Source organism: Ascidiella aspersa, chromosome 4 (assembly GCF_963924565.1).
Source record: "Ascidiella aspersa chromosome 4, kaAscAspe10.2, whole genome shotgun sequence".
NCBI lineage: Eukaryota > Metazoa > Chordata > Ascidiacea > Phlebobranchia > Ascidiidae > Ascidiella > Ascidiella aspersa.
The window spans coordinates 31,131,675-31,155,984 of record NC_139450.1 but is presented as its reverse complement, the minus strand read 5'-3'; the positions used below and the strand labels follow the sequence as shown (position 1 = coordinate 31,155,984).

At 37.4% G+C, this 24,310-nt stretch overlaps 1 protein-coding gene across 1 annotated transcript in view; it reads left to right on the top strand.

Annotated features, from left to right (window-relative positions):
• Positions 1 to 24,310, top strand: part of LOC146157475 (uncharacterized) — a 150,587-nt gene that overhangs the window by 7,652 nt on the left and 118,625 nt on the right. The window contains exons 6-21 of the mRNA XM_083388224.1: positions 3,620 to 3,742; positions 4,634 to 4,759; positions 5,259 to 5,381; positions 8,028 to 8,150; positions 13,864 to 14,121; positions 15,114 to 15,365; positions 16,499 to 16,702; positions 17,422 to 17,539; positions 18,078 to 18,182; positions 18,842 to 19,055; positions 19,452 to 19,619; positions 19,811 to 20,009; positions 20,949 to 21,218; positions 21,915 to 22,139; positions 22,568 to 22,687; positions 23,161 to 23,372. Coding sequence (XP_083244350.1) covers positions 3,620 to 3,742; positions 4,634 to 4,759; positions 5,259 to 5,381; positions 8,028 to 8,150; positions 13,864 to 14,121; positions 15,114 to 15,365; positions 16,499 to 16,702; positions 17,422 to 17,539; positions 18,078 to 18,182; positions 18,842 to 19,055; positions 19,452 to 19,619; positions 19,811 to 20,009; positions 20,949 to 21,218; positions 21,915 to 22,139; positions 22,568 to 22,687; positions 23,161 to 23,372 — 2,840 coding nt within the window. The remainder of the gene's footprint in view (positions 1 to 3,619; positions 3,743 to 4,633; positions 4,760 to 5,258; positions 5,382 to 8,027; positions 8,151 to 13,863; positions 14,122 to 15,113; positions 15,366 to 16,498; positions 16,703 to 17,421; positions 17,540 to 18,077; positions 18,183 to 18,841; positions 19,056 to 19,451; positions 19,620 to 19,810; positions 20,010 to 20,948; positions 21,219 to 21,914; positions 22,140 to 22,567; positions 22,688 to 23,160; positions 23,373 to 24,310) is intronic.

Genomic DNA, 24,310 nt, shown 5'->3' with positions numbered 1-24,310 from the left:
CCGCTTACATTAGCAAAACCGGATTCACAGGATGCTGGGATGACTTGCACAGTTGGGCCTAAGATCTCTTATGCACTTGCTTACATATCTCACAACGATCTTTTATGCAATGAAGGACACACACATATATGTGTTTATTAGCAACTGTCTTTTGCATTTTAAGAATATCTGAAAATATAAAATTACTGATGTTTTGCGATACAATGTTACGCTAAGCAGGGGTGGCCAACCTTTTAGCTGTTGCCGCCGCATTGACAGTCTTTATTTATCTCACGGCCGGCTGTACAATTATTTTAGAGATGACGTAAGAAAGAGTCATAACGTGACGTCATAGATAAATTATTCTTAAACATACTTGTTGTTCAACGATCTCGTGCAAAAACATAGAATAGAAATATAGCTTAGTCGCCCCAAAGCGCGAAAAAAATCGTTTATTGGACTTTTAAATGTGAAACTTGACACAGCTGAGGCTGGTCGTCCAAACGGCGCGCATGCATTCTAGGGTAGTACCAAGTTCGTTGACCTGGGACCCCTGACCTACTGCCTGTGGTTTATGATTTAAAAAACGAAATACAGATTTTGTTTCTGGATTTTTAATCCTTAATGTATTTCTCTCCATTTGCTCAATAACAGTCTAAGAAACACTTATAGAATCTTATTTGGTTAAACAAGGCTTTCAATAACTACCGCTCAACCTGTCCCACAGTTTTGCCTTAATTCCTTTCACAACTCGCATAGCACATGCCTCCGCAGGTTGAACACCATTGCGCTAAGGTATGGTTTTGAATGACTAGCTATCCTTGATCGTAAAAAAAAAACTTTCTCAAGATTGGTGTAAATTTGCGGGAAACAAAGCATCTTAATATTGATTGTCATAAATAAAATTTTAAACGTTTCGTTTAAACTTAAATGACTATTCACATTAATTTAGTATATGCACGTACATTTCATTGTGAATAAAATTTTCAAATTAAATTTTGTTTTAAACTTAATAAATAGAAGAATTTTGTTTTGGGTACCTACTGGACCGAGCACAAATACCGGTGCTGTTTGTGATTGTTTTAACGTTTGTTTGGTATTATCACGTCTGTCGTTAAAGTATAATTAACGTATAGCGCCTTGCCTTACCTTTATTTTTTCAGGATGCAATAAAGTACGTCATACATTAAATACTGTATACTTAAATACTGGACAGTTATCCGCGTATAGACAAAAAGCCGCATATCATCTAGAATGAATATTAAGCATAGCCTTCCGAAGCAAAATATTGTGATCATTCTTCTTTTGTGTTTGTTTGTTGAGATTTATGATTGAAGAATTCAGGTTTTATTTAAGCACGGTTAGGATTTAAGACTTAGACAACGTTAACTGAAAGAAGTTTAGAATGTATAGTAACCCTATTTGGAAAAGAACAACACAAAAGCTTAATTGAATGTTAAAAGTTAGACTTGAGGGCCAGAATCACGTTAAATCAATCATGTTACCGAGGAGGCACCAGATCAAGGCTTTCGTCGTAGTATTTTTAGGTAAGAATGGGTTTTGGTTCTAGTTTTCGTGTGTTGGTTGGTTTATCAAAACAAAGAGTCTGGTGTTTTTAGTGCTTTTTGTTGACGGCATAGTACCAGAAGAGTACGGTGCGACTGAAGAGCTAAACAGCAACCAGGAATTTCTAAACAATATTCATGGATCTGGTTATAAACCGTTAGAAAACGAGGCCACATCTGTGGGATTGATTTATACTGAAACTGGCGATTTGACCAGTGAAGCTCAAGATGAGTTTGTCGGCACTGGTACTACTTTCTATGAAATCTCAGATTCTATCGCGCCTCGTTTAACTCATACCAGTGCAAATGCTATGTCGCCGCTTAACCCTGCGACAGAGGTAATGTCTACCCGCGATTCTAGCAGTCTATTACCTGCAACTAATGAAACACTTACACCGGGAGAACGTGGCTCTACAACCGTTTTATTTCCCTATACTTTAAGTCTGGGTAATCCAGACATAGATGAAGAGGAATACTCTGGTCTAGAACCGTTGGAAACAGAAACAGATGTACCAAACGAGCCACTGGTTATTGATAATGAGTCCACAGCATTTGTTTCGTTGGCTGAAACTTCAGAGGTCATTTCTACGGCAGAGATTGTTGCTGTCACTAATGCATTAGTGACAGACGCCAGGAAAACTTCGTCAATTATAGTTGATTATGTCTCCCATCGGTCAGTAACAGCCGAAAACCATATGTCGACAACCACATCTTCTACAGAAAAAGGCGATGACATAGTAGACACAACTGTAACAAATCCTATTGCTACTACAGCTTACGAAGGCGGGGTTGCTACGACCCAAAGTTTAGGCGGGGTCATTGACGCAGATTCACAAACAACTTTAGCGGGTATGAGGTTGTCTAAAAACATTATTAAAGCCGCAGTGCTTTCATTTATAAATTGAAATTATTTTGTAAAAGCTTCCAGCCTTAATTGGCTCTTGGCGATGTACAGAGCAAATGGCATTGATTCATGAAAGTAATAACTCCATACTCATCGATCGTTTCACGTGCGTTTAAAATGTAATTACTAAGACTGCTTAAATGCCTTAACAGATGCACAATACCGTGAATCACTTGAAAATATTTTTTTTAGTTTTCCTATTGTAAAACATATTGCGTGTCCTCACGAGATTGTTTTCCGAAAACCTTCATGTCCAGTCTTGTTGCGATAAAAGTCATTTGCACGACTATAGGACGACTTATGGTAGTTTGTTGTCTGTGACGAACCTTCACCAGCCAACCGACTGGGCATAGCTTTTTCGAAAGTCGGAAGATTTGGTGACGCATGCTACAGCGTTAATATTATATTTGATGAATCATACCCTGTTTACTGAGCCATGTACTGTAGCAATTGTACGCGGGCTACAAAACTTAAATTTTGTTTCCCGCGCTACGTTATTGGCCCGATAGACAATGAGTGGAAATAGAGTTCATAGGCGTGTTTGTCACATTTTCGTGGGGGATAGACTGTTTTTTTTTATTCTTTAGCACTTTGGGACCTATTTCCGATCTAAATTTCCTTGTGTTGCCCTTATATGTGACTTGCCTGCATAAATTTAATTATTCGTTTAAAACTGAAAAACACATGTAGTGTAAAACAGTAATGTAATTACGTAAGTAAATGACTTTACTTAAGTGCACATCAGTCACTGTTAATAAGGACTTTACTTCAGTAAGTCTTTCGAGACTTGAGTTTGGGGTTATTTATCTTACTAATTACACGTAAAACAATTTGACTGCCATACCTTTCGTTTATGATATAGTTTACTTTCCCACTAAGTTTATAAGTTAACCTTTTATTCTTATGAAAATGACTTGACTTGAAGTTAACATGCTCTAATTATACCTTGATTGAAACTTGACTTGTTATATAGTCAAAAATATTTTACTTGGATCTAAGTTACTTTACGAATAACTTGACTGGAACTTAAGTCATTTCAAAATGTCTTATTTGCAACACTGGTATGAAAAAAATGCATCGTGCTATCATTTTCCATCTGACGCTTGCTCAATACCAGTCGGGTAAAGCTTTTACGAAGCATCTGGTGACAGCGATATTTGAACCTTTGCAGACATTGACGAGTGTACAACTGGTACCGACAATTGCGACGCAAATGCGGTTTGCACCAACACCGACGGTTCGTATTTCTGCACATGCAAGGATTATTACCAGGGAAGCGGAATCGAGTGCACTGGTAAGCGCTATAAACTACTTTTTAGTCGTCTCTATGGGAAATAAAAAAGCGAATTTTTGCTGTGGTAAGAATATCAAAACCCATTCAACATGCTGAAAATGAATAAATGGTTATTCGAAATTTCAAAATGCTACCTACTTTTGTACGTACTTTGATATTATTACTATGTCTTACTACAACATCCAACCATTATCTTAATATTTTATTGGAAACGTTCAAAATGGTACCTACTTCTGTATGGGCTTCGATATTCTTACTACAACCTCCAACCATTATGCTCCCGAGTTTAAACTGAGTTGCGTAACGCTAAAGATAAACACCAACATATATCTGATTTGGATTTGTTAAAAATTTAAAAGGTTAAAAAAAATCCGGCTATAGTGAATGATTTAAGTACCCTGCGTAATGTTTTTTTATTTGTTTAATTTGGAAAACTTTAATTTAGCAGCTAATTTTAGCTATTCGCAAGTAAAATGCTGTATTATTTCAAAAGGTGGTTTTGGATGAACGTATCTGTACAATGTACATTATAATGATATTAAAATTGTTTAGCTCACATTTTTAATGGGAATATAGACGTTTGAAATGACACTTTATGCCAAAGTGTTTTAACGATAGATTTTTTGCCTCGTATTCGAGGTATTTTGGGGTTGTTTTTAAATATAACTGTTTAGAAATAAAGATCACAATGGTTTTAATGTACTCGTACTTGTATGTATGTTTCATTCAGTTTAAAAAATAATTTAACCATGTCCACATTATACCGATTTGAACAGTTTAATTTGGTCAATAGCCGAAATAATGTAAAAAGACCCGTTTTGTGGCATATTTCGACATTCAGCATGGCGCTCGATTTTAAATCTTTTACTAAGCTCGACGTTTGCTTCACAGGCATCGACCCTTGCACAACAAACAACACGTGTCATTCGAACGCGACTTGTAGCGGAACACCTGGCAACATGAGTATCGCCTGCGTCTGTAACTCGGGGTACACTGGCGACGGCTTCAGTTGCATCGGTAAGTCATAGTTTAACAGCTGCCCTGAAATGTGCAACGGTCCTGTGCGTTTTGAAATGGCTTTCCCGAGCACCTATAACTTTATAAGAAAATTCCCGCCATTCGCTAGTAAGCGTTTCGTACGACAGTAAATTCTCTCAAACGGTGAAGGGGAAATAAATGCGCAATATGAACGAGCCGGGACAAAGTATAACTTTTTAAAGTCTTCCGAAGACGTGCAACTAAAAACATTAGTACAAAATCATTACTAACCTAAACATAAGAAAATATTTTAATTATATCCCTTTGATCCTACACCGAAAACCATCGCAGACTCGCCGAAACTGTCGATCAGTCATAAAAGCAGGGCAGGCTAGAAAAACAACTCGCCTGCTGTGAGTAACTCACGGCCTCCGGTCTTACCGGGACCGTCGCTCTACCAACTGAGCTACACCCTTAAGGGCTAAAAATCGACACTTTCAAAACTGCATTATTACGAATATCTGCATTTGCGGCTCAGATGTTGACGAGTGTGTACTCAACACCGACAACTGTCACTCGGACGCGATCTGCAGCAACACCGTAGGTGCTTTCACATGCGACTGCAAACCTGGCTATTCTGGCACTGGACTTACATGCAACGGTAAGTTGATTTATAATTGTGACAACGTCTTTAAAACTCAAAAGTTGATTGGTTAATGTGCACCGTCTTTGAAATTAAAAAGTTGATTGATGAATGTGTCAACGTTTTCGAAACTCAAAAGTTTATTGGTAAAGTTGGCAACGTTTTTGAAACTCAAAAGTTGATTGGTTAATATGACGACGTTTTTAAAACTCAAAAGTTGATTAGTTAATGTGCAACGTCTGCGAAATTCAAAAGTTGATTGATGAAGTTGGCAACGTCTTTAAAACTCAAAAGTTGATTGGTTAATGTGCAACGTCTTTGAAATTAAAAAGTTGATTAGTTAATGTGCCAATGTCTTCGAAATTCAAAAGTTTATTGGTAAAGTTGGCAACGTCTTTGAAACTTAAAAGTTAATTGGTTAATATGAAAACGAAAAAAAGTCCCATTCTGGAATGGGACCGATACGAAAGACGAATTTAAAAGGGACATAAAGATCGTTATGCATTTTTAGATGTGTTGGTTTACTGAAAAAATAAACTTTATCAAAGTGTTTTTGCTAGCCTACTTTGAATCTATTTTTGCTTTCTCAAAACCACTGTAAAAATAGGTGTGCCCGCAATTGCGTGTTCCGTGTGGAATAACTTTGCCTTTGCAGCCCAAACCGAAACCGAAACTAAAACCTCCATTGCACCAAAAATGTCTTGTCAGCAAACTCAAGCGATAATACGTTCGGGTTCATTAAGCCCGAAATCTCTTGGAAACCCACACCGTAAGATCCGAAAATACACTTCGTAAAAGTACCCGGCCTTGTTTACTAAAAAATCCGGCATTGTTTGTTGACACAGACGCCGTTTTTTTGCAAAAGTCTTTGTTCCCTATGCTATTTTTGTAACCACTTAATTTCGTTACCATCCTTCTATAGCTTCATGATCTTCTAACAGATGTGCTGACCATTTTCAACCTTAAAATTTAGCAAAATGTGAATGATTATATTATTCCTAAACCTGGTGGTATTTTTTCATGTTTTGTTGGCAGATTTAGAAGTGTTCTTGCGGAACTGCGTCAAAAATATATTTGCATCTATAATTTCATAAAAACCCGGGACACACCCGTCTACTTGAAGCGATGTCAAGCGTATCTTTTATCGCGCCATCCAAATTCATTTTCAAACGTGCCAAAATTTTACCTAGATATTTATTTTTTTGTATTAGGAATTCCCCAGCTAAGCGGCGTGGAGTGCGTGACGTTTCATTTCCCTGGTTGATACTGTTTGGCCACTGTTAGACCTCCCATCTTTGCACTTTTCGTTAAATTTAATGACTTTATCAGTCTTGAACATGGTGTTCATATTATTCTATGTTTTGCTTGCAGATTTAAAGTTGCGGATCTGCATTAAAAATATATATTTGCATGTTTAATTAATGAAAACCCAATGCACGCCCGTCTATTTGAAATGATGTCAAATATAACTTTTATCGCGCCTTCTAAATTCAATTTAAAACGTGCCAAAATTTTACCCAGATATTTATTTTTCTTGTGTTAGGAATTCCCCAGCTAAGCGGCGTGGTGTGCGTGACGTTTCGTATCCCTGGTTGATACTGTTTGGCCAATGCTAGGCATCCCATCTTTGCACCTTTCGTTAAATTTAATGACTTAATCAGTATTAAACATGGTGGTAATTATTTTATATATTTTACCGACAGATTTAAAAGCGATACTTGCGAAACTGATTAAAAATATATTTGCATCTATAACTTCATAAATACCCGAGGCATACCCGACTATTTGAAGTGACGTCACGCGTATCTTTTATCGCGCCATCTTAATTCAATTTAAAACGTGACCAATTTTTAGCATAGTTGTGGGTTTTTACCCTCATATAATTTTTCACCAAGATATTTGTTTCCTTGTGGTAGGAATTTCCCAGCTAAGCGTTGCACTGCGTTACCCTGTTTGATAATGTATAGCCACTGTTATGCTTTCCATCTTTGCATCTTCGTTAAATTGAATGACTTTATCAGTCCTTAACATGCTAGTGTTTTCCTATCTTGGGCTGGCAGACTTAAAGTGTTGTTGCGAAACTGCTTTAAAAATATATTTGCATCTATACCTTCATAAATACCCGAGGCACACCCGACTATTTGAAGTGCTGTTAAGCGTATCTCTTATCGTGCCATCTAAATTCAATTTATACCCAGTGACCCACATATATTTTTTAACCCAGATATTTATTTTTTTTGTAGTAGGAATTCCCCACGTAAGTATTGTGCTATTGTATTTTGTGTTTTGGTTGATTCTGTATAGCCAATATTACGCTTCCCATATTTTCACATTTCGTTGTCGTTTCATCTCTGCGAAAATTCTGTTAAGGAAAACGATCAACAATGTCGCAAAGATCAAAACTTTATTCTATTTCATAATATTTTACTTGTTGAACAACGAGTGCCTATAAACTACCTCTTAGCATCGGGTATCGGCTCCAATCCGGTATTATCAGCCATCCCTATAGTTGTCAGCCAATGTTTGATTTTATAAACTGTATTATACAAAAAATGTCTTTTTTAACGCTTTTGCAGCATTTTTAAAGTTGGTGTTGAGACGAAATTGGCAAACAACTGGTTCAAAAACAAAATAAACGTATTTAATTTTATTTGCAACTTTCAGACACTGACGAATGCGCTGCAGGAACCGACAATTGTCATGCTAACGCTGTTTGCAACAACACGGCCGGGAGTTTTTACTGCTCTTGTCCAACTGGATTTGTCGGGGATGGGCTGACCTGTACAGGTACTTTAGACCGACGTTTGCTATGACTGTAAAATATATTCTTTCTTCGCAAAGTTGCGCTGCCGTGTTGTGCTGTATGAACCCTGGGTTTCGACGGGTGAACAACTTAAATAACTCGGATTATCCGTTATGCGTAACGTAACTATAGAAAGCCCTCGAGAATATGATTTAGTTAGGAAGTTAGTTGAGTTGCTCTAAGTGTGCTTCTTATTTATAAGTCTGCTTTTTTACAGCTCAAAACAAATTGGTGAAGTGTAGTGGTTCCCAAAAAAGGAATACATATTGCCAAACAGCACATTGAGTAAATTTCAGGTTAAACACCTTGAGTTAGGCCAGTGTTTTTTGAACTTTTTTGCTTACGGCATCCTACTGAAAAGAAGGGGAGAAGGACACTCTTACTAGGATGTCCACCGACATTTTCTATTACTGGAAAAAACACCTGTAAAATACAACGCTTACTTGAAAAACATATTGTGGGTTTGGGCGATGATTTGCACGTCAACAACTTTTAATATCTTGGATCGCGCCTATATATCCGACATGCCTGGCTCGGCAATAAGCACGGGGCGTTTCAAATCTGTGTGCGAAGCTTAATAATACCGGTCTGTAGCTTTAATTTAAAGTATACGCGAATGATGTTTTCGTAACTTGGTGAACCAAACAGAGACACCAGTGTCGTTTATGATATATTTATATATGTCTGTTCAGGTTTGTCAGTACGTGTGTCGTTAAAAAACAATCTTAAGTCTATTTTAAACAGGATGCAATAAAGTACAAACGTCACACGATAACAGACCGTCTTGAGATTTAAAAATATATACATATACGTTATTTACTGTAAACTAGACACGTTTTATGAACACATCACTTCGGCCCTCACCAACACATTGTGTTCATACAGTTACTTTATTAGAAACATTTTATCCATAGTAAAAACATTAACGAGTCCGGTCTTCAATCTATTGTCCTTGAAAGACCATGGCAACCATGTTTTCTAAAGGTGGCGATAAGAGAATATTAATGCTCAACATGGTTTGTTTATTTTTGCATTTTCTCCCCATCGCCTTAGATCAATGTGTCTCAACCTATTATGGTTTGCGACATCCCTCAAAAATATTAAATAGATTGCGGCACACCTACAAGATTTTTCCGTGTGTAGTTCACTAGAATTTCACGATAAACGAAACTGGAACAACACACATAAACTCTACACAACGTAGGAAGTTATATTTGGATTTATTCCGCTCTAATCTTGAACAAAAAGTTGTATGAGTTCAGATTCTTAAAATCAGATTCTGAAAAATTCTCAAATATGTCTCGACACCCTTAAGTCGTAGAAATGGCACCACGGTTGAGAACCGCTGCCTTAGACTGTCATTGATGTAACATCAGGTCCTGCCACATCAAACTCTCTATCCCTATGAATAGAGAGAAAAACAGTTTATGACATACTTTTTTACTTGTGTGTTTGCAAAGTGGTTTCTACTAATTTAAAGCAGTTTACTGTAATATGACAAAGTATTCATAAAATTCCATGCCATCTTTGACTAGAGAAAATCTCAACTGTTTTATAGCTCCCCTCACCCTTTTCCCCCAAACTTGTTTACGCACCATTCAAAGAATAAATCACTACTAATGAATAACCTCTGTGTGGGCTGCGACCAGCCAGTAAATAATATTCGCCCGAGAAGCTGGCAAACTAGGCCCAACCCTGACTTTAACCATGTAACGTCTTCTGGACGTGACGTAAGGGCTCAAACTTCATGGATCAATGAACAGCGCGATTGTTCCCACAAGTGTATCGAGCAAAAGCCACTGTTACAGTTTCACAGTATAGCACCGTTAGCCCTTTATTTTAAACATTACAAAAAAGTTTTGTAAACAAGAATTCTATAGGACCAATAGGGTTGCAGTTTCAGAAACGTCTGACAAAAAATGCGGCTAACGTTATTTTTTTCAGGCAGCAGTGTACCTTCTAGAACGAAACCTAAAAAGCGAATTTTGACATCACATCTTTAATCATGGTTTCCTTCCCAGTTTCTGCATGATGCACAAAACGATCCTCTAAAAAATGTTATGCCATGTTTCGTTTGATCGTGGTAATTCTGCTATTCAGTAAACAGTTTTAGTATTTTGGATGAACTTCGATTTTAAGCCGAAACTCGTTAAAGAGCTTCTTTAAAAACGTCACTTAAGTCCTTGAGTGACAAGATACACCAAGCGCTCGCGGTCTTTCCACTAGCCTTCATCATCCCTCTCGTTTTCTCCAGAGGCTCCCATGTTCTATTGCGGCACTCGCCACAAAAATAGTTCTTCGACAAGCAGAAACCTGCTGCCAATGGTGTTGGTTTCCATAAAGATGCGCCTGTTCAAACATTAATTGTTCTTTAAACAGCCTCAGATAAACGATTTATAAAGTCTTAACATCACATTCCTCTGATAATAATAACAATATTAAAGATGGTATTACTTAATCAACACAAGTTACTATTGTAACACACATTACCAATGGCATTGATGACCTCTTGCAGCAAAAAAGAACTAACCACAACTGTACATCCTCTACCTTTTTTTAACATGGCTGTGTTTTTGTTAGGGAAGACAGGTCAAAGATAATAATAGTGTATTTTTTTATTTGGGAACAAATATTCAATTAGTGGCTTTTTTATGAAAATATCAGACCAAGTTTTGGGGCAAAATCTTTTTAAATTGATGCTGCTTGACTAGTTTTGGCATTGATCATCTAATTAAGTTCTATTTTAGAAAAAGAAGGTTTTGTATTTGCCCGATTTTGAAATATTTGCTTTTACGTCACCGCCAATATTTTTCCATATATGTAGTTTGTTTTTTCAAAAGACGCTTAACGTTTCGCGTTCTTTCCGCTTGAGCTGGTCCAAATAGGCGAATCGGAATTTAGGCTTGATTTACGCATTACTTATAAAAGGAATTCCCAAGCATATGCTTTTCAACGCTACACTGTATGCAAAGGAATTCGGAAAGTCGGTTGTATTTTTGTAATGTAAATAACCTTTTCCGTGTTTGGTCATTGGTTTTCTGTTGAAAAATAAATTTGGTCTTGGTAATAAGTCGTCATCGCGTCAGTACAACTTGAGGTAAAGTGTAATTATCGGTAGCGAACATTTACCGATCAGTCAAAGCACACAAGTTCTGGTGATTCAATATCGTATGTAGCTTCGCGGTTGATATAATTCTTTGAATTCAAACCAACTAAAAAAACGAAAATCGGTAAAAAAAAATATTTTTTTTTAATTTCAATTGACAGTATTTTAATAAAATATAATGAGCCTAGAATACATTATATGTCACAGTGTAAATTATCCGTACGATCAGTCATGGCACGCCAAGTTCTGGTGACTCAATAACGTATGTAGCTTCGCGGCTGAAAATTCTTTGAATCCATGTCTGTTTTACGAAGTATGCGTAATGAATCATATGGCCTATACTGCGAGGTAGAGGCTTCACACGTTCATGCGGTTGGGCCTAAAATACATTATAGACCAGTGCTTCCCAAAGTTGTTTTTTGCATATTCCTCCCTTACAAGCCCTAACAATGTCAATTCATTTCCAGCCAAAAACCAAGAAGTATTTTACGTTTTTATTTATTACTTCGATGTACCCAGCTGACAGAAAATCAAACATACAGAAAAAGATTAGACAAAATTCTAAAATATATACCGGTATGTAAAACTGCAATAGACATGTTTCTGCCAAAAGCCAAGACTTGTTACAAAATTAGGATATGCTAATCGCCCCAAATTTAAGTTTGTTTGAACGTATGGCGTATATACTACAGGTATAAAAGTTGATACCTATGTAAAAATGCTTTGCAGTGGTGTATATTTTTTAAACGGCTGTAACTGTGAAGAAACAATACACTAGGATTATGGGCCTAATGGACTCTTTACAATACCAATCATTAGGTTGTTATTGCATATGTTTTTTATCTATGTTTTCTCCCCAATTCCTCCCTGGAACAAAGTTCCCCCCAAGTTTAAAAATATACCCCCTTGAAAACTAATGTCATAGACAATACATTGTATCATTGTATGCCACAGTGTAAATGTAACCTATCGACGCTTGTTTTCCTAAAGCCCATTAAAGAATCGTGGATCACTGACGAACGCAAACAACAACCCAAAAACTGCCCTTCGCCTTTCAGCCCCGTGACGCGCAGCAAGCCGAGCATTTAATCCACGCGGTTCGCCGCAGTGGAAATACCGAGAAATCGCTCGACTTGTGCGTTTATGCGAAGGTGGCGCAAGCCCGAGTTTCCAGCGATCCAAAACAAACACCCGTTGTCGGCTCTGTTTTGCTCCGTTTCGCCGCTTGCCGCTGAATAGTCTCGCACCGCTTGTCGCTTTGTTTTTGACGCGCGCAACCTTCGTGCTAAAAAGAGGTTGCTCAGGAAACGGACTGGGCTAATTAAAAACACCTCGTTGTGCTGGACTGTCGCTTCGAGGTGCGAATATGCTGTTGCTACCAGGCATAGTATAATAAAAATAAGTTATTCTGGTATTTATTTGTCCAAAAACCAACGTTTCGGCTTACTATACGGCAAGCCTTCATCAGGGAATGACACACATGACCAACAGGACGCAAAGTAAAATAACACAAAGAAAAAAAGAGATAAAATGTGCGGGACAACGTTCAAAAATACACAGCGATAAGACAACGCACAACTCAGTGGTTATCTTTTAGTACCGACAGGTGTCCAGTTATTTTTGATTTGTTTGTGACACCGTTGGCGTGCGTCGGAGATTTGTTTTGACAGATGTGCGCCTGTTTGTGTTCTAACACCAGTGGCCGCTAAATTAGTTCTGTCCGAATCAAACCCCGAAATAGAACAACACTTGAAATTACCCCGCAGCCTTTTGAGCGATTGTTCGACTTTTTGTGTTTGCATCATAGCTACCAAAATGATGTTTTACTATTATTTTGCTAATTTCCTGTAAGCAAATGTTGTTCAAAATGCAAGCGATTACATTAAATCCAAAAAATCACAAAGAAATCGAAGCACATAAAAAGTTATTTAAGTCGTTAAAAATTGTTTGACCTGCAACAATAACTCATCTCGATAAACTAATTGTAACAAAAATAACACAATTAAACACGACAATTAACATGCAGCAATGCATAAAATAATGAATAGTAAATTCCATTACAAAAACAGCACAATTAAACACAACAATTAGCGTATAGCAATGCATAAGAAAGATAAATAGCAAATTTCTTTGCAAAAATAACACAATTAAACACAACAATTAGCGTATAGCAATGCATAAAAAGGGGAAATGGCAAATTCCTTTGCAAAAATAACGCAATTTAACTCAACAATTAGCATACAATAATGCATAAAACACGGAATAGCAAATTCCTTTGCAAAAATAACACAATTAAACACAAAATTAGCATATAATAATGCATAAAACAGAAAGTAGCAAGTTCCTTTACAAAAATAACACAATTAAACACAACAATTAGCATACAATAATGCATAAAACACGGAATAGAAAACTCTTTTGCTAAAACAACACAATTAAACGCAACAATTGGCATAGAGCAAAGCATAAAACAAGAAATAGCAAATTCCTTTACAACTGAGTGCTTGTTTTTCGTGCGGTTGAAGTAAGCGCCCGCACACTATTACCCTCTTTTTTGCCAGTTGTAATATAACACACCTGTTTATTCGCAGCCTGCAACCAGCTGTCGGTCACGTACATGGTTGGACGTACAGCGGTCGTGTTTGGTCTGAGCTACACGACCCTCGAAAACACCACAACCCGGTACAACATTCTCACAGAGAGCGGTTCCCAGCAGTCTTCGAGGATTGCGACCGGCACTGGTGTCACTCGCTACGTGGTATCTGGCCTCGCGCCGAACAGCGATTACTCGATCACTGTGGAAACGGCCGACAACTGCAAAATTTCGAGAACAGTTAACGTGCTGACCGGTAAGCCGTTCCAGCGAGTTTTTTAATATATTGTTTTTCATTTATTTATTTATTCATTTTTTTAGGGGATTAGGTACCCCAGGGGTATTGGAGTTAACAATGTGTTAACCCCATTTAGTTTTGACTCATTATTGCCTCTTTTTTGTTTGGCGAGAACTTTTACGCACGCCATCGTGTAATTTCCGAGTGCGATTTTTAAGGTTTATATTGTACCTGTCCCTTGATGTTTGTTTTGTTGGCTGGGAATGGGCCACTTGGTCGCTATTGTTTATATACGGCTGTAAAACGAATACCACTCATATTCTAGGTTTATTTGATTAAAAAGTGTTGGAAATATTAATTGCGTAAAAAATAGTATACAAAAGCCAAACGATATTCTGTAAACAAACACACACATGAATTTGCGGTGCTTAGAACTTGACTTAAGTTATATCTAATGAAAATTTTCCAGGGGATAGAAAATTGAATATATACAAAAAAGTTAAACTCAATAGCGGTACCCATGATATTAATAAGTATATACGATTTTATATCAATACAAATTTATATACAAATCCATACTATTGCTAGTAAATTATTAAAACAAGGTTTCTAAATACGAAGTAAGCCTAATATAATTATAAACAACAATAATAATAATCCTATTTTGAAATTTCGGAGGGGAGCAAGTGCCGTAGGGAGCCCATGACCAAAGGTAGTTGGTTTGCCAAACCACGGTACCCCGACATACACTTCTGGCGCTCTGTTAAAACGTAAATAAAAGCTAAACTGGGCGGATGGATTTTGAGCGATGTCATTTTATTTAGAGCTTTTACGAAAAATCACTTTACCTAAATTAAGTGCTATTTAATGTGAAATACGTGTTTCACCTTACTGATTTTATGAAGTAAATTTATACACATTGCTATCATGCGAAACACCGAGGCCTGTGGCGCCTGTCTAAACCAAAACAGCCCACAACTATAACTGACTGGGTTTGCTTCTGTTTTCAGTCGACCAGTGCGAGTTGCAGTGTACTAACGGTTACTGCGTGTATGGCGACAACCAGCAGCAAAAGTGCGAGTGCTTTAACAACTACAACGTCCAAGCCGACAACCCGAACCTGTGTCTGCCCGACCAGCCGTGTGAGACCCTGGCCTCGGATCTATGCGATCTTTCCAAGAGCATCTGCTACAACGAAAACGACGGCAGCTACTCGTGCATTTGCTTTGCCGGCTACGAGTTGGTGAACGATGTCTGCCAACGTAAGTCCTGTTTTCTTGTTATATGGGCGAAAATTTATTTTTCGAGGCCATCTTGTTTTTGCCGTTAAATGTTTTAGACTGGCTTGTGCCTGAAGCTTTATAAAAAAGTATACATCGTAGAATTCTTAAAATTTCAGACAAGACGTAGAGTGGTATATAGGTGTGCAATGTGCATAGGAGGCTTTTGAATCTTCACCCTTAGGGGCATTTAAATAAGCTCCATGTTTTAAATAATCTTAAGACTGTCTATAAAAACAGCTATAAACATAAAATAATTTATTAAAATTTTAAAGAAACATGTAATGATTCATTCGAATTAAAAAAACATATGATGCCTATTTATAAAGCGAAATATATATTTCTGTAAAATCTTAACAAATAATTTTATGTGTTATACCTGTTTTTTATAAACAGTTGTACGATCATCTGATACGAAAACAAGAATCTTTCTTTTACATTTTATTGTCTGCGGGAGATTTCTTACTTCCTAAACTGTTTAGCTTATGCTTTAAATACAATTATAAAATTAGATGAAATAAAATATTCTACATGAAAAATAACTATATTAAGCCTTTATTAAGACGAGTGTTTTAACAACCACTACTCTAACCTGTTAAATTAAAATTGCAATAATATTTTTGTACTAAATGTCGGATTGCTGGATAGGTTAGGCTGATTTGAGTAATAAGTGAACATTCCGATCAATAGCTTTCTTACTGCGTGCTTCTCTTTGGTTTAATTTTGCCGCTTGCTAGTTCTTTTTTCCCTCAGATGCCGGCTCTAACCTTTTTGTTCCGTCACATGAAATGCGCCTCTTTGTTTGTTTGCGTACGCGACACGACGTACAAATGTCGCTCACTTGAACTCGGAATTTAGAAATATTGTTCTCTGTAAAATCTCGTTGCGATGCAAGACGAAAAAAGTTTAAATTTATTGAGTTTTATTTTTAAACTACATTATTTGGGCAATTAACACTGGCTTGCTTTGTCATCCTCTGTAAAAACTCGTTGCGGTACAAGACGAAAAAAGTTTACATTTATTGAGTCTTATTTTTAATCTGCATTATTTGGCAATCTACACTGGCTTGCTTTTTATAAAAAATTAATGATGTCTTTTTGTTTTGTTTCGCACAGCGAGCGACCCGTGTCTGGCGGTCCCGTGCAAGAACGGCCAGTGTCTTGCGAACGGCCTGTCATTCACGTGCAACTGCACCCAGTCCTACTCCGGGAAGCTCTGTGACATCTTCAACCCCTGCCTTCCCGACCCTTGCTTTAACAACGGACAGTGCCTCGAAACTGCTCTCTCCTTTAACTGCGTTTGCCCGGAAGGATACACAGGTTTGCGCGATGCAGATTTGGCCCGACAGTTTAGTGTCGACTGTTTGTTGTTCATGCGGACAATAAACTTACTTCGTGATTTACACTATGCACAAATTGTGTATAACATTGATTGCGATTGATCTTGCACCAAGACAAGGCATAATTTGCGTCTTAAAAAGTTTGAAAAAACAATTAAAAAGCTTTTACAACATCAAATCAAATATTACACTTTAATCTGTCTATAGTGCTTTCCTGTTTTTTAAAAAAGTATTATTTCAAAAACAGAAATAGGAAATTTGGCTTTAACTAAAACAACAAAACAATTAAAAACATTTCACCACATCCAATGAAATTTTATGTATTTTTTAATCTGTCATTCATATGCTTCCTAAATTAAAAATTATGCTTTCCCAAATTAGGTAATAAAATAATGTGATGTGGTAAACCTATCACTGCGGTCGTTTCGTTCTGTAAAAAGTATTATTCCAGAAACAGAGGTATGAAATTTTGCATTTAACGTGAGGAACTTAACAACTACAACAACCAAATAGCTAAAAATGTTTCAACGATTTAAATCATTTTCACCAATTTTGATTTTTTTTAACCTGTCTTTAATGTTTTTTAAATCAATTTGTAAGCAATATGTGGTAAACCTATCCATTCGTTCGTTCTTATCTTGAAAAAAGTATTAATTTCAAGGTGTGAGTTTTGGGATTCAACTAAAAACTTTAATAAAGGTCGAACATGTTCCGATGACGTCAACGAATGCTCCCAGTCTCCAAGCCCCTGCGATTCAAACGCCAACTGTACAAATACTATCGGATCGTACACTTGCACTTGCAAAACGGGCTACAGGTACGAAACGTCGACGCAAGAAATTATGAACGGCTAATATTCTCGATTATCTTGAAATAAAAAATCTCAAGTTGTCGTGCACTAATTCGTATGCCGCTTTGTGGTTATATTAGGGAAGGTATAAAATTCATTTCATGTTAATAAAACTAGTGGACACTTGAGTGCGATTAAACCTTTTGCTCATGGTGGATTATCCACTTAAAACAGTGTTTCTCAACATATGGGTCGCGACCCAAAATTGGGTCGTCATTTGTATGGTTAGGTCGCCGACTTCAGTAGTTTTATAATGGTTAGATTTAATCAGAATGGTTAAGATTCTCCAAAGTTTAAAAACAATGCGTAAGCAGTACGAAAACCTAATTATAATCAAATTCGAACATATTAATACGAAAAGCTCAATAAGAAAAAAAATAATACCAAAAGTATATTAGGAAATTTGGGCCGGCAAATCTTCAATGTTATACTTACGCTTAAAGAATGGGTCACCGCGAAAAAAGGTTGAGAACACTAGCTTAAATAACCTCTATATCCATTACAGAGGGGACGGAAACAAATGCTACGAGATCATCCTTCTGCCTTATGGAAGTAGCGAGAATGACGTATTACTGTCGGTGTTTGATGACGTTGCATCGCAACCCTACTAGTAAGTTCCCAACTGACAATCGGGATATATTAACCTGTAGGGAAAGTAATAGTCAGAGTTTGAATCATATAAAAAATAACACGGTTTGTATATCATACGTGTATACTGTATAGCGTTGTGTAAATACAACCAGGTAAGCAATGTTTATTCAAAACATTTTGAAATGACTTGAGTGCAAGCCAGGGATCTTTAAATATATAACAACAAGTCAGAAGTCATCAGTTGCGCAAGTCCAGTCCCAGTCAAGTCATAATTAGAGCAAGTGAACACTAACTTGAGGTATTAACATACAAATTGAACGCTAAACTATTAAAATGTCCCATTATGAGTACTAGCTTGTCAAAAAAGTAACAAAAAAGATAAATAAATCATTTTTTTGAAAATTTGCCTGATGAAAACTCTCATTCACCTAAGTCATTTGTCATAAAGACTTGGGTGGGTCAAGTCAATTTATTTTGCCCAAAGCACTTAAGTCAGGTCAATTCAGTTAAAAACCGTACCTTGAGTGCACTTAAGTCAAGTCATTGACTTGGGTCATAACAACACTGCAATTATACAAATGGTTCACCTATACTAAATCAACGCAACCCGGCCAAAGTTTGTGATTAACTTAGGCTAAATAACCTTACGTGAGATAAAGTTTTGCCAATTTAACGCAGTTTGGAGTACGGAATCAATTTCGGTCAGCAGTCGTTGCATTCAATCAGGGTCATCTCGAATGGTTTAATCCAACTAGGCGATTCCCACACCTCCGTGCAATACCTTTACCGGCCCTTCAGCGATGGATTTGCATCCAGAAACTTGGTTCTCTTGGCACCGTTTTGGGACGATTTCCATCCGGACAACAATAACGACGGTCGGGTTTATTACCAGGTAATACTACCCTTGTTTTTTTGGGTGTAAATACGTGTTTTAAATAGCAGTTTCCACGCAGTTCAAAACAGCATGTCGTCTTCTCTCCTATGTATTTTGAAAGTTTACGTTGTCAGGTGGTTAGTAGTTGTGAGACAAGTAACTTAAAAAAAGTTTTTGCTGGTATTGGAGCATTTCGATTATTTCAAAGATGGTTTAGTTATTTAAAAGTACTATATTAATCACCCCTGGCCATAGTACGCAACGTTGACATTCTAAACTTACTTTACAAAAGGCTATATTGAGACTGTCATGCATTTCGTCCATACAGCGACTATAGTCAAATAGCGATTGTCGTTTTACGTGTTTTCCAAAATACTGGACACCTTTAACACTTTCACGATTCCTTTGTCGTAGATTTACGACACGATCAAGTCGCAGCTCGACACGAAGGGCCTGGCAATCGTTGCAGAAGTGAAGAAGCGAGTTGAATCAAAGTTTTCGGTCACTTTTAACCCGATCTTCGTGTACAAAGCGACCTGGGACAACGTTGTTATGTTTCCCTATCGAAATCACATCGGCTTTGTGAGTATGCTGGCGGTTTACTTTGTATAGATTGAGCCAGTGAAGTCCCAAAGTATTAAGCACTATCTTGGATGTATAAGCACTATCTTATATTTTCAACTGAAAGCTATTTCCTCTAATTTTAGCTGAAATTAGTCTTAAATAAAGCTATTACTTTTGTATACAAACTGTAAAATCTTTCCGTCTTACAGCCTAGCACCTTCCAAGCTGTGTTGGCCACCGACGGTTGCGAGACCTACCTGATGTACCTCTACAAAGAGGACGCCATGTTGTGGAATACTGCGCTGAGAAACCTTAACACCGGCCTCATCGGTTACACGAACGGCGCCGATTTAAACTACACGGAGACACAGGGAGAGTACAGACCCGACCAGAGGACGCAAAACGGCGGTTAGACATTTTGTTTAACAAGATTGACTATTACTTAAGAACAGTGATTCCCAAACTGTGTGCTGCGAAACTTTTGTAAATTTGAAAAATAGAGTATTCATATTACCAATAGGCATACACGCATTGTAAACTTAAATATTCACTATATGCACTAGGTTTTCACTGTGTACCATATAACATTGTGCTGAGATTTTACTACAAAATTAAAGTATCACTTCGCGGTCCAACAAACCTGGAAGAATAGGTAATAAGGCTTCGGTTAAAAACAAGAAATATTTGCCAAAGCAGCATGCCACCGTGAGAACTACATTTTTTATTTTACCAGATTAACTCCTGCCTCCCAGACATTGTATGTCAAATCCAGGGTTGCCACAAAGTCTTTGAACCTTTTAAAGTCTTGGAATATCTTTAAAATGGATTGTGTTTGAAAAACCCTATGGTTTTCCAAAAATCTTCAATAGTCAATTTGTTTTTTGTTTAGTTTAATCTATGTGTTTAAAATGTGCGCTGAACACTTTTAGCAGCTTTTATACTGTTTGATTTAGAATTATATTAAATGTTCGTTTTCGAATTATATCAAAAAAGTCGAGCGATCATATTCTACGTCTTTAAAAAGCTATAAATTTTTAAGTCTTTGAATATTCTTCATCAAACTGTTTGGCAACCCTTAGGTCGCACTATATTCACGAACGCGGGTATAGGCCATTTCTTCCGTACCAAGCGCCCTTATACCAGTGATTCTCAACCTTTTATGGCTTACGGCACCTCTCAAAAATAATAAATAGATTTTCGGCACCCCGACATGCTCAAATTTTCGTTGAGCATTTTACTGAAATGTCACTATAAATGGAACTGGAACAACCCAATCAACTTTAAACATGTATTAAAATGTTATTTGATATAATAGTCTCTAATCGTACACACTCGATTTTCTTGTAGGAGGCAGCAACGGCCAGTACTTCTACCACCTAACCCCCGGTACAAAGACTGCGGCTCAAACAGCCGCCTGTGGATGCACTTCTTGGTACGTAGCGGACGTAGCTACTGCCTGGAGCCCTCCTAACGTTCCCTGCCCCTGCCAACGAATTCAAGCCCTCATCGACAATCGCTTCACAGTCGCAATGGATTACCACTTTGAAATCTTCAACAAATATGGTCTATCAGACTTTTACCGATCCGCACCAACTACTGAGTGGGAATACGATGCTGGTAATAAATGAAACTGTTCATGTATAATAGGTTTTACGTTATTTGGGCAATAGCGTACGAGCCGGTTACAGTATGGGTAACTTGGCGTAGAGAATATTAGGAAAAACTATCTTGAAACTTAACGTGACGATATTAATCAGCAAATTGACCAATTGCCGAGATTTTTTATCCATCTCTTGTGTTAAGGTGTGGAAAGTATTCCTTAGTTAACTCTCCCGCAAGATACAACATTCATTTACATTAGTTGGTCACCGTGCTAATAAAACAGTGCTTGGTACCATTTCGCATCTATAAATATGCTCATGTGAAAGCCATCTCGCATAAAATAAAACTTTTTAAACTCATTTCAGAAAACGTCAAAAATAACCGATTTGCAGTACTTTATATAAAACTTGTCACATTATATAACAAACCATAAACATAAGAATCGCCCCGTCAAATATTTATAATCCTATAACCTTGGTTGCTGTGTTTGTAGTTTTGAAATTTTCTTTATACATTATATAATGAACCTTTTGCTTGCTGCTAGTGCACAAACGACTTAATAAAACCACTTTTAACCCAAGTAATTTGCCATTTGAAGACAGTGAATAAAGTGCAATTAGATTAAGTCAAGTGTTAACCTATTACAACACTGATGTTTAGTTTCAAGGTCCTTAAGGTTGTTTTAAAATTATATCGTGTTGTATATTGCAGTTCCGTCGGTGCAATGCTACCAACGTGTGCGGACAAGCGGGCCTCGGTGTTGCTACTTCCAGTTCAGGTCACGAAGATCTTCATTCTGGTCCCTGTCATTCGGTCCCCTGCTGTCTGGCCCCTTCAGCAGTCGTTATGAGCGTTACCAGATCCCATACTTCGACGGCCAGTGGTTTTGGAACCGGAACGTGGACCGTTTCAACTCGCAGCTCAACGAATCATTAAGTAAGCTTTCGTCGCAAGTTTGCTCTAAGTTGTTTGAACTGCTCTGTATGCAGTGAAACGGACATTTTTTAGATTCGAATCGTCTCACTGTTTACGTCAAGACCTCGTGACCGCCAAGTACAATTTTTGCTTTAAAAAAAATCTAAGTATAAAAACCCTAGTAAAACAAGGATCAGACATTGTTTGCAGAAATATATATTTCGCCTATATAATTCATTCGGTTAAAGGAACTGACGATGACAGTTTAGGCGAAATATAAATTCCTTTAAAAAATGGCTGATCCTGATTTTACTCGGGTTTTCAAACTTTGAGTTTTATTGTTCAGCGAAACAGAAATGATCGACAGGCAGAAGCCTGCTGCCAATGGTTATGGATTTCTTAAGATACGCCCTTTTATATATTAATAATATTGGGTGCGTTTTTTGCAGATGGCGACCTGATCCCTCGACGACAGTGTTGCGTGGATAGCAATGCAGCTGGCTACTGTGAGATGTACCGGAGAAGAAGGCCTGGCGCCAGTTGCTCGGGATACCGCCCCATAAATCCATGTAAGTATATTTCCTCGCGACAAAAAGCGTTACATTTAAAAATCGATCAATATTGTTTAACAATGCCTCAAAACCAGTGCTGTAAACACGCCATTTTAAAATAACTAAAATCTCAGTCAAGTAATTTGTAAAATAAGTCCAAGTCAAGTCTTTTTCAATAAATCACAAGTCAACTCCGAGTCAAGTCGTAATTATGGCAAGTCAATTCCAAGTCAAGTTTCTTTCAAAGCAAGTCAGTTCCAAGTCAATTTCCCTTAAAAAATTGAATGTTAAACTATTACAAATTGGTGATATCTCGATGACGAGTAGACCTAATCAACAAAAATAGCAAGCAAACTGTTTTATGTGGAAAATTAGGACATAAAGCAAGTAATTTGTATAAAAGTCTTAAGCTTAAAAGATGTTGAAACCCGCGGTATAAATATACGATAACCGAATCGTTGACAACCCTCACTTAAAAAACTACCTTACAGGCATCTTCTACGGCGACCCGCATTTGACCACGATCGACGGGATTTTCTACACGTTCAACGGACTGGGCGAGTACTTCATGGTTTACGCGCCCGGCATCTTCACAATGCAATCGCGCACCCAACGCGCAGTCAAGGAAGACGGCTCACCAAGCGACGCCACCATTTTCACCGCCTTCGTGGCGCACGATCTGCAAAACGCCAGCTCCGGGATCGTGAGTGCATAACGCGTTAACCACTGAAAGGGCTAGGTTTCGTTTGCAAAGTTGGTGCTTTTCCCAATCTAGTGATATTGGTCTGAATAAGATCTTACTGTTTACAAAAACAGATAAAATAAATAAAATAATTTCTTAAAATTTGACAGAAATATATATTTCGCCTTATAAATAGGCATCGTCAGATATTTCTATAAGGCAAAATATATATTTTTGTAAAATTTTAGGAAACGATTTTCTGTTTTATATCTTTTTTTATATTAGTCTTTAGTTAATTTGATACGAAAACAAGAATTTTTCTTTTACATTTTATTGTCTGCGGGAGATTCCTTATTTCCTTAAGTATCTCAGCTCGTCTGAATAAGCTTTGCAACTCCTTACTTTGAAATGCGCACGTTTTGTTTAGAAAATTGTACCAGACAATTATGCTGTCCCGATTACACTACGAAACTTCTTATATTTTTTATGTCTGCACGTTTCTTTGAAGGTTATTTAACACAATGAAATTGGTCCGAATCAATGCGGAAGCTTTTACAGTTTTTAACCCGTATACATTGGTTAGGACGCTATGCCGAAAATCGGACACGGCATTTGACAAAGTCGATTTGTGTTGCCGGTGTCGAGTTTGGGACTCGTGTTGTGTTAGTTATACATGACATTGTGCTTTCTAAGCAGCAAGTTCGGAACGAAAAAGGTCGCACATTGTAAATCGTACTGGTAAAATAGCAAGGTTGGGTTACTTTCCACCCACGTATTTTTTGCTGTATGTCCATTGTCCAACCTATCAAATTGTCTGGATAGCTGGAATACAGGACTGTGGACTCGATGTTGGTTTGCGGTCACTTTATTTTGTAGGGCGGACTCGGTTAAACCGACCCCGCAGCCCTGTTTCTCACAATACGATAAGGGAGTCCTGCACTGCCAGACTGCTAAAAACG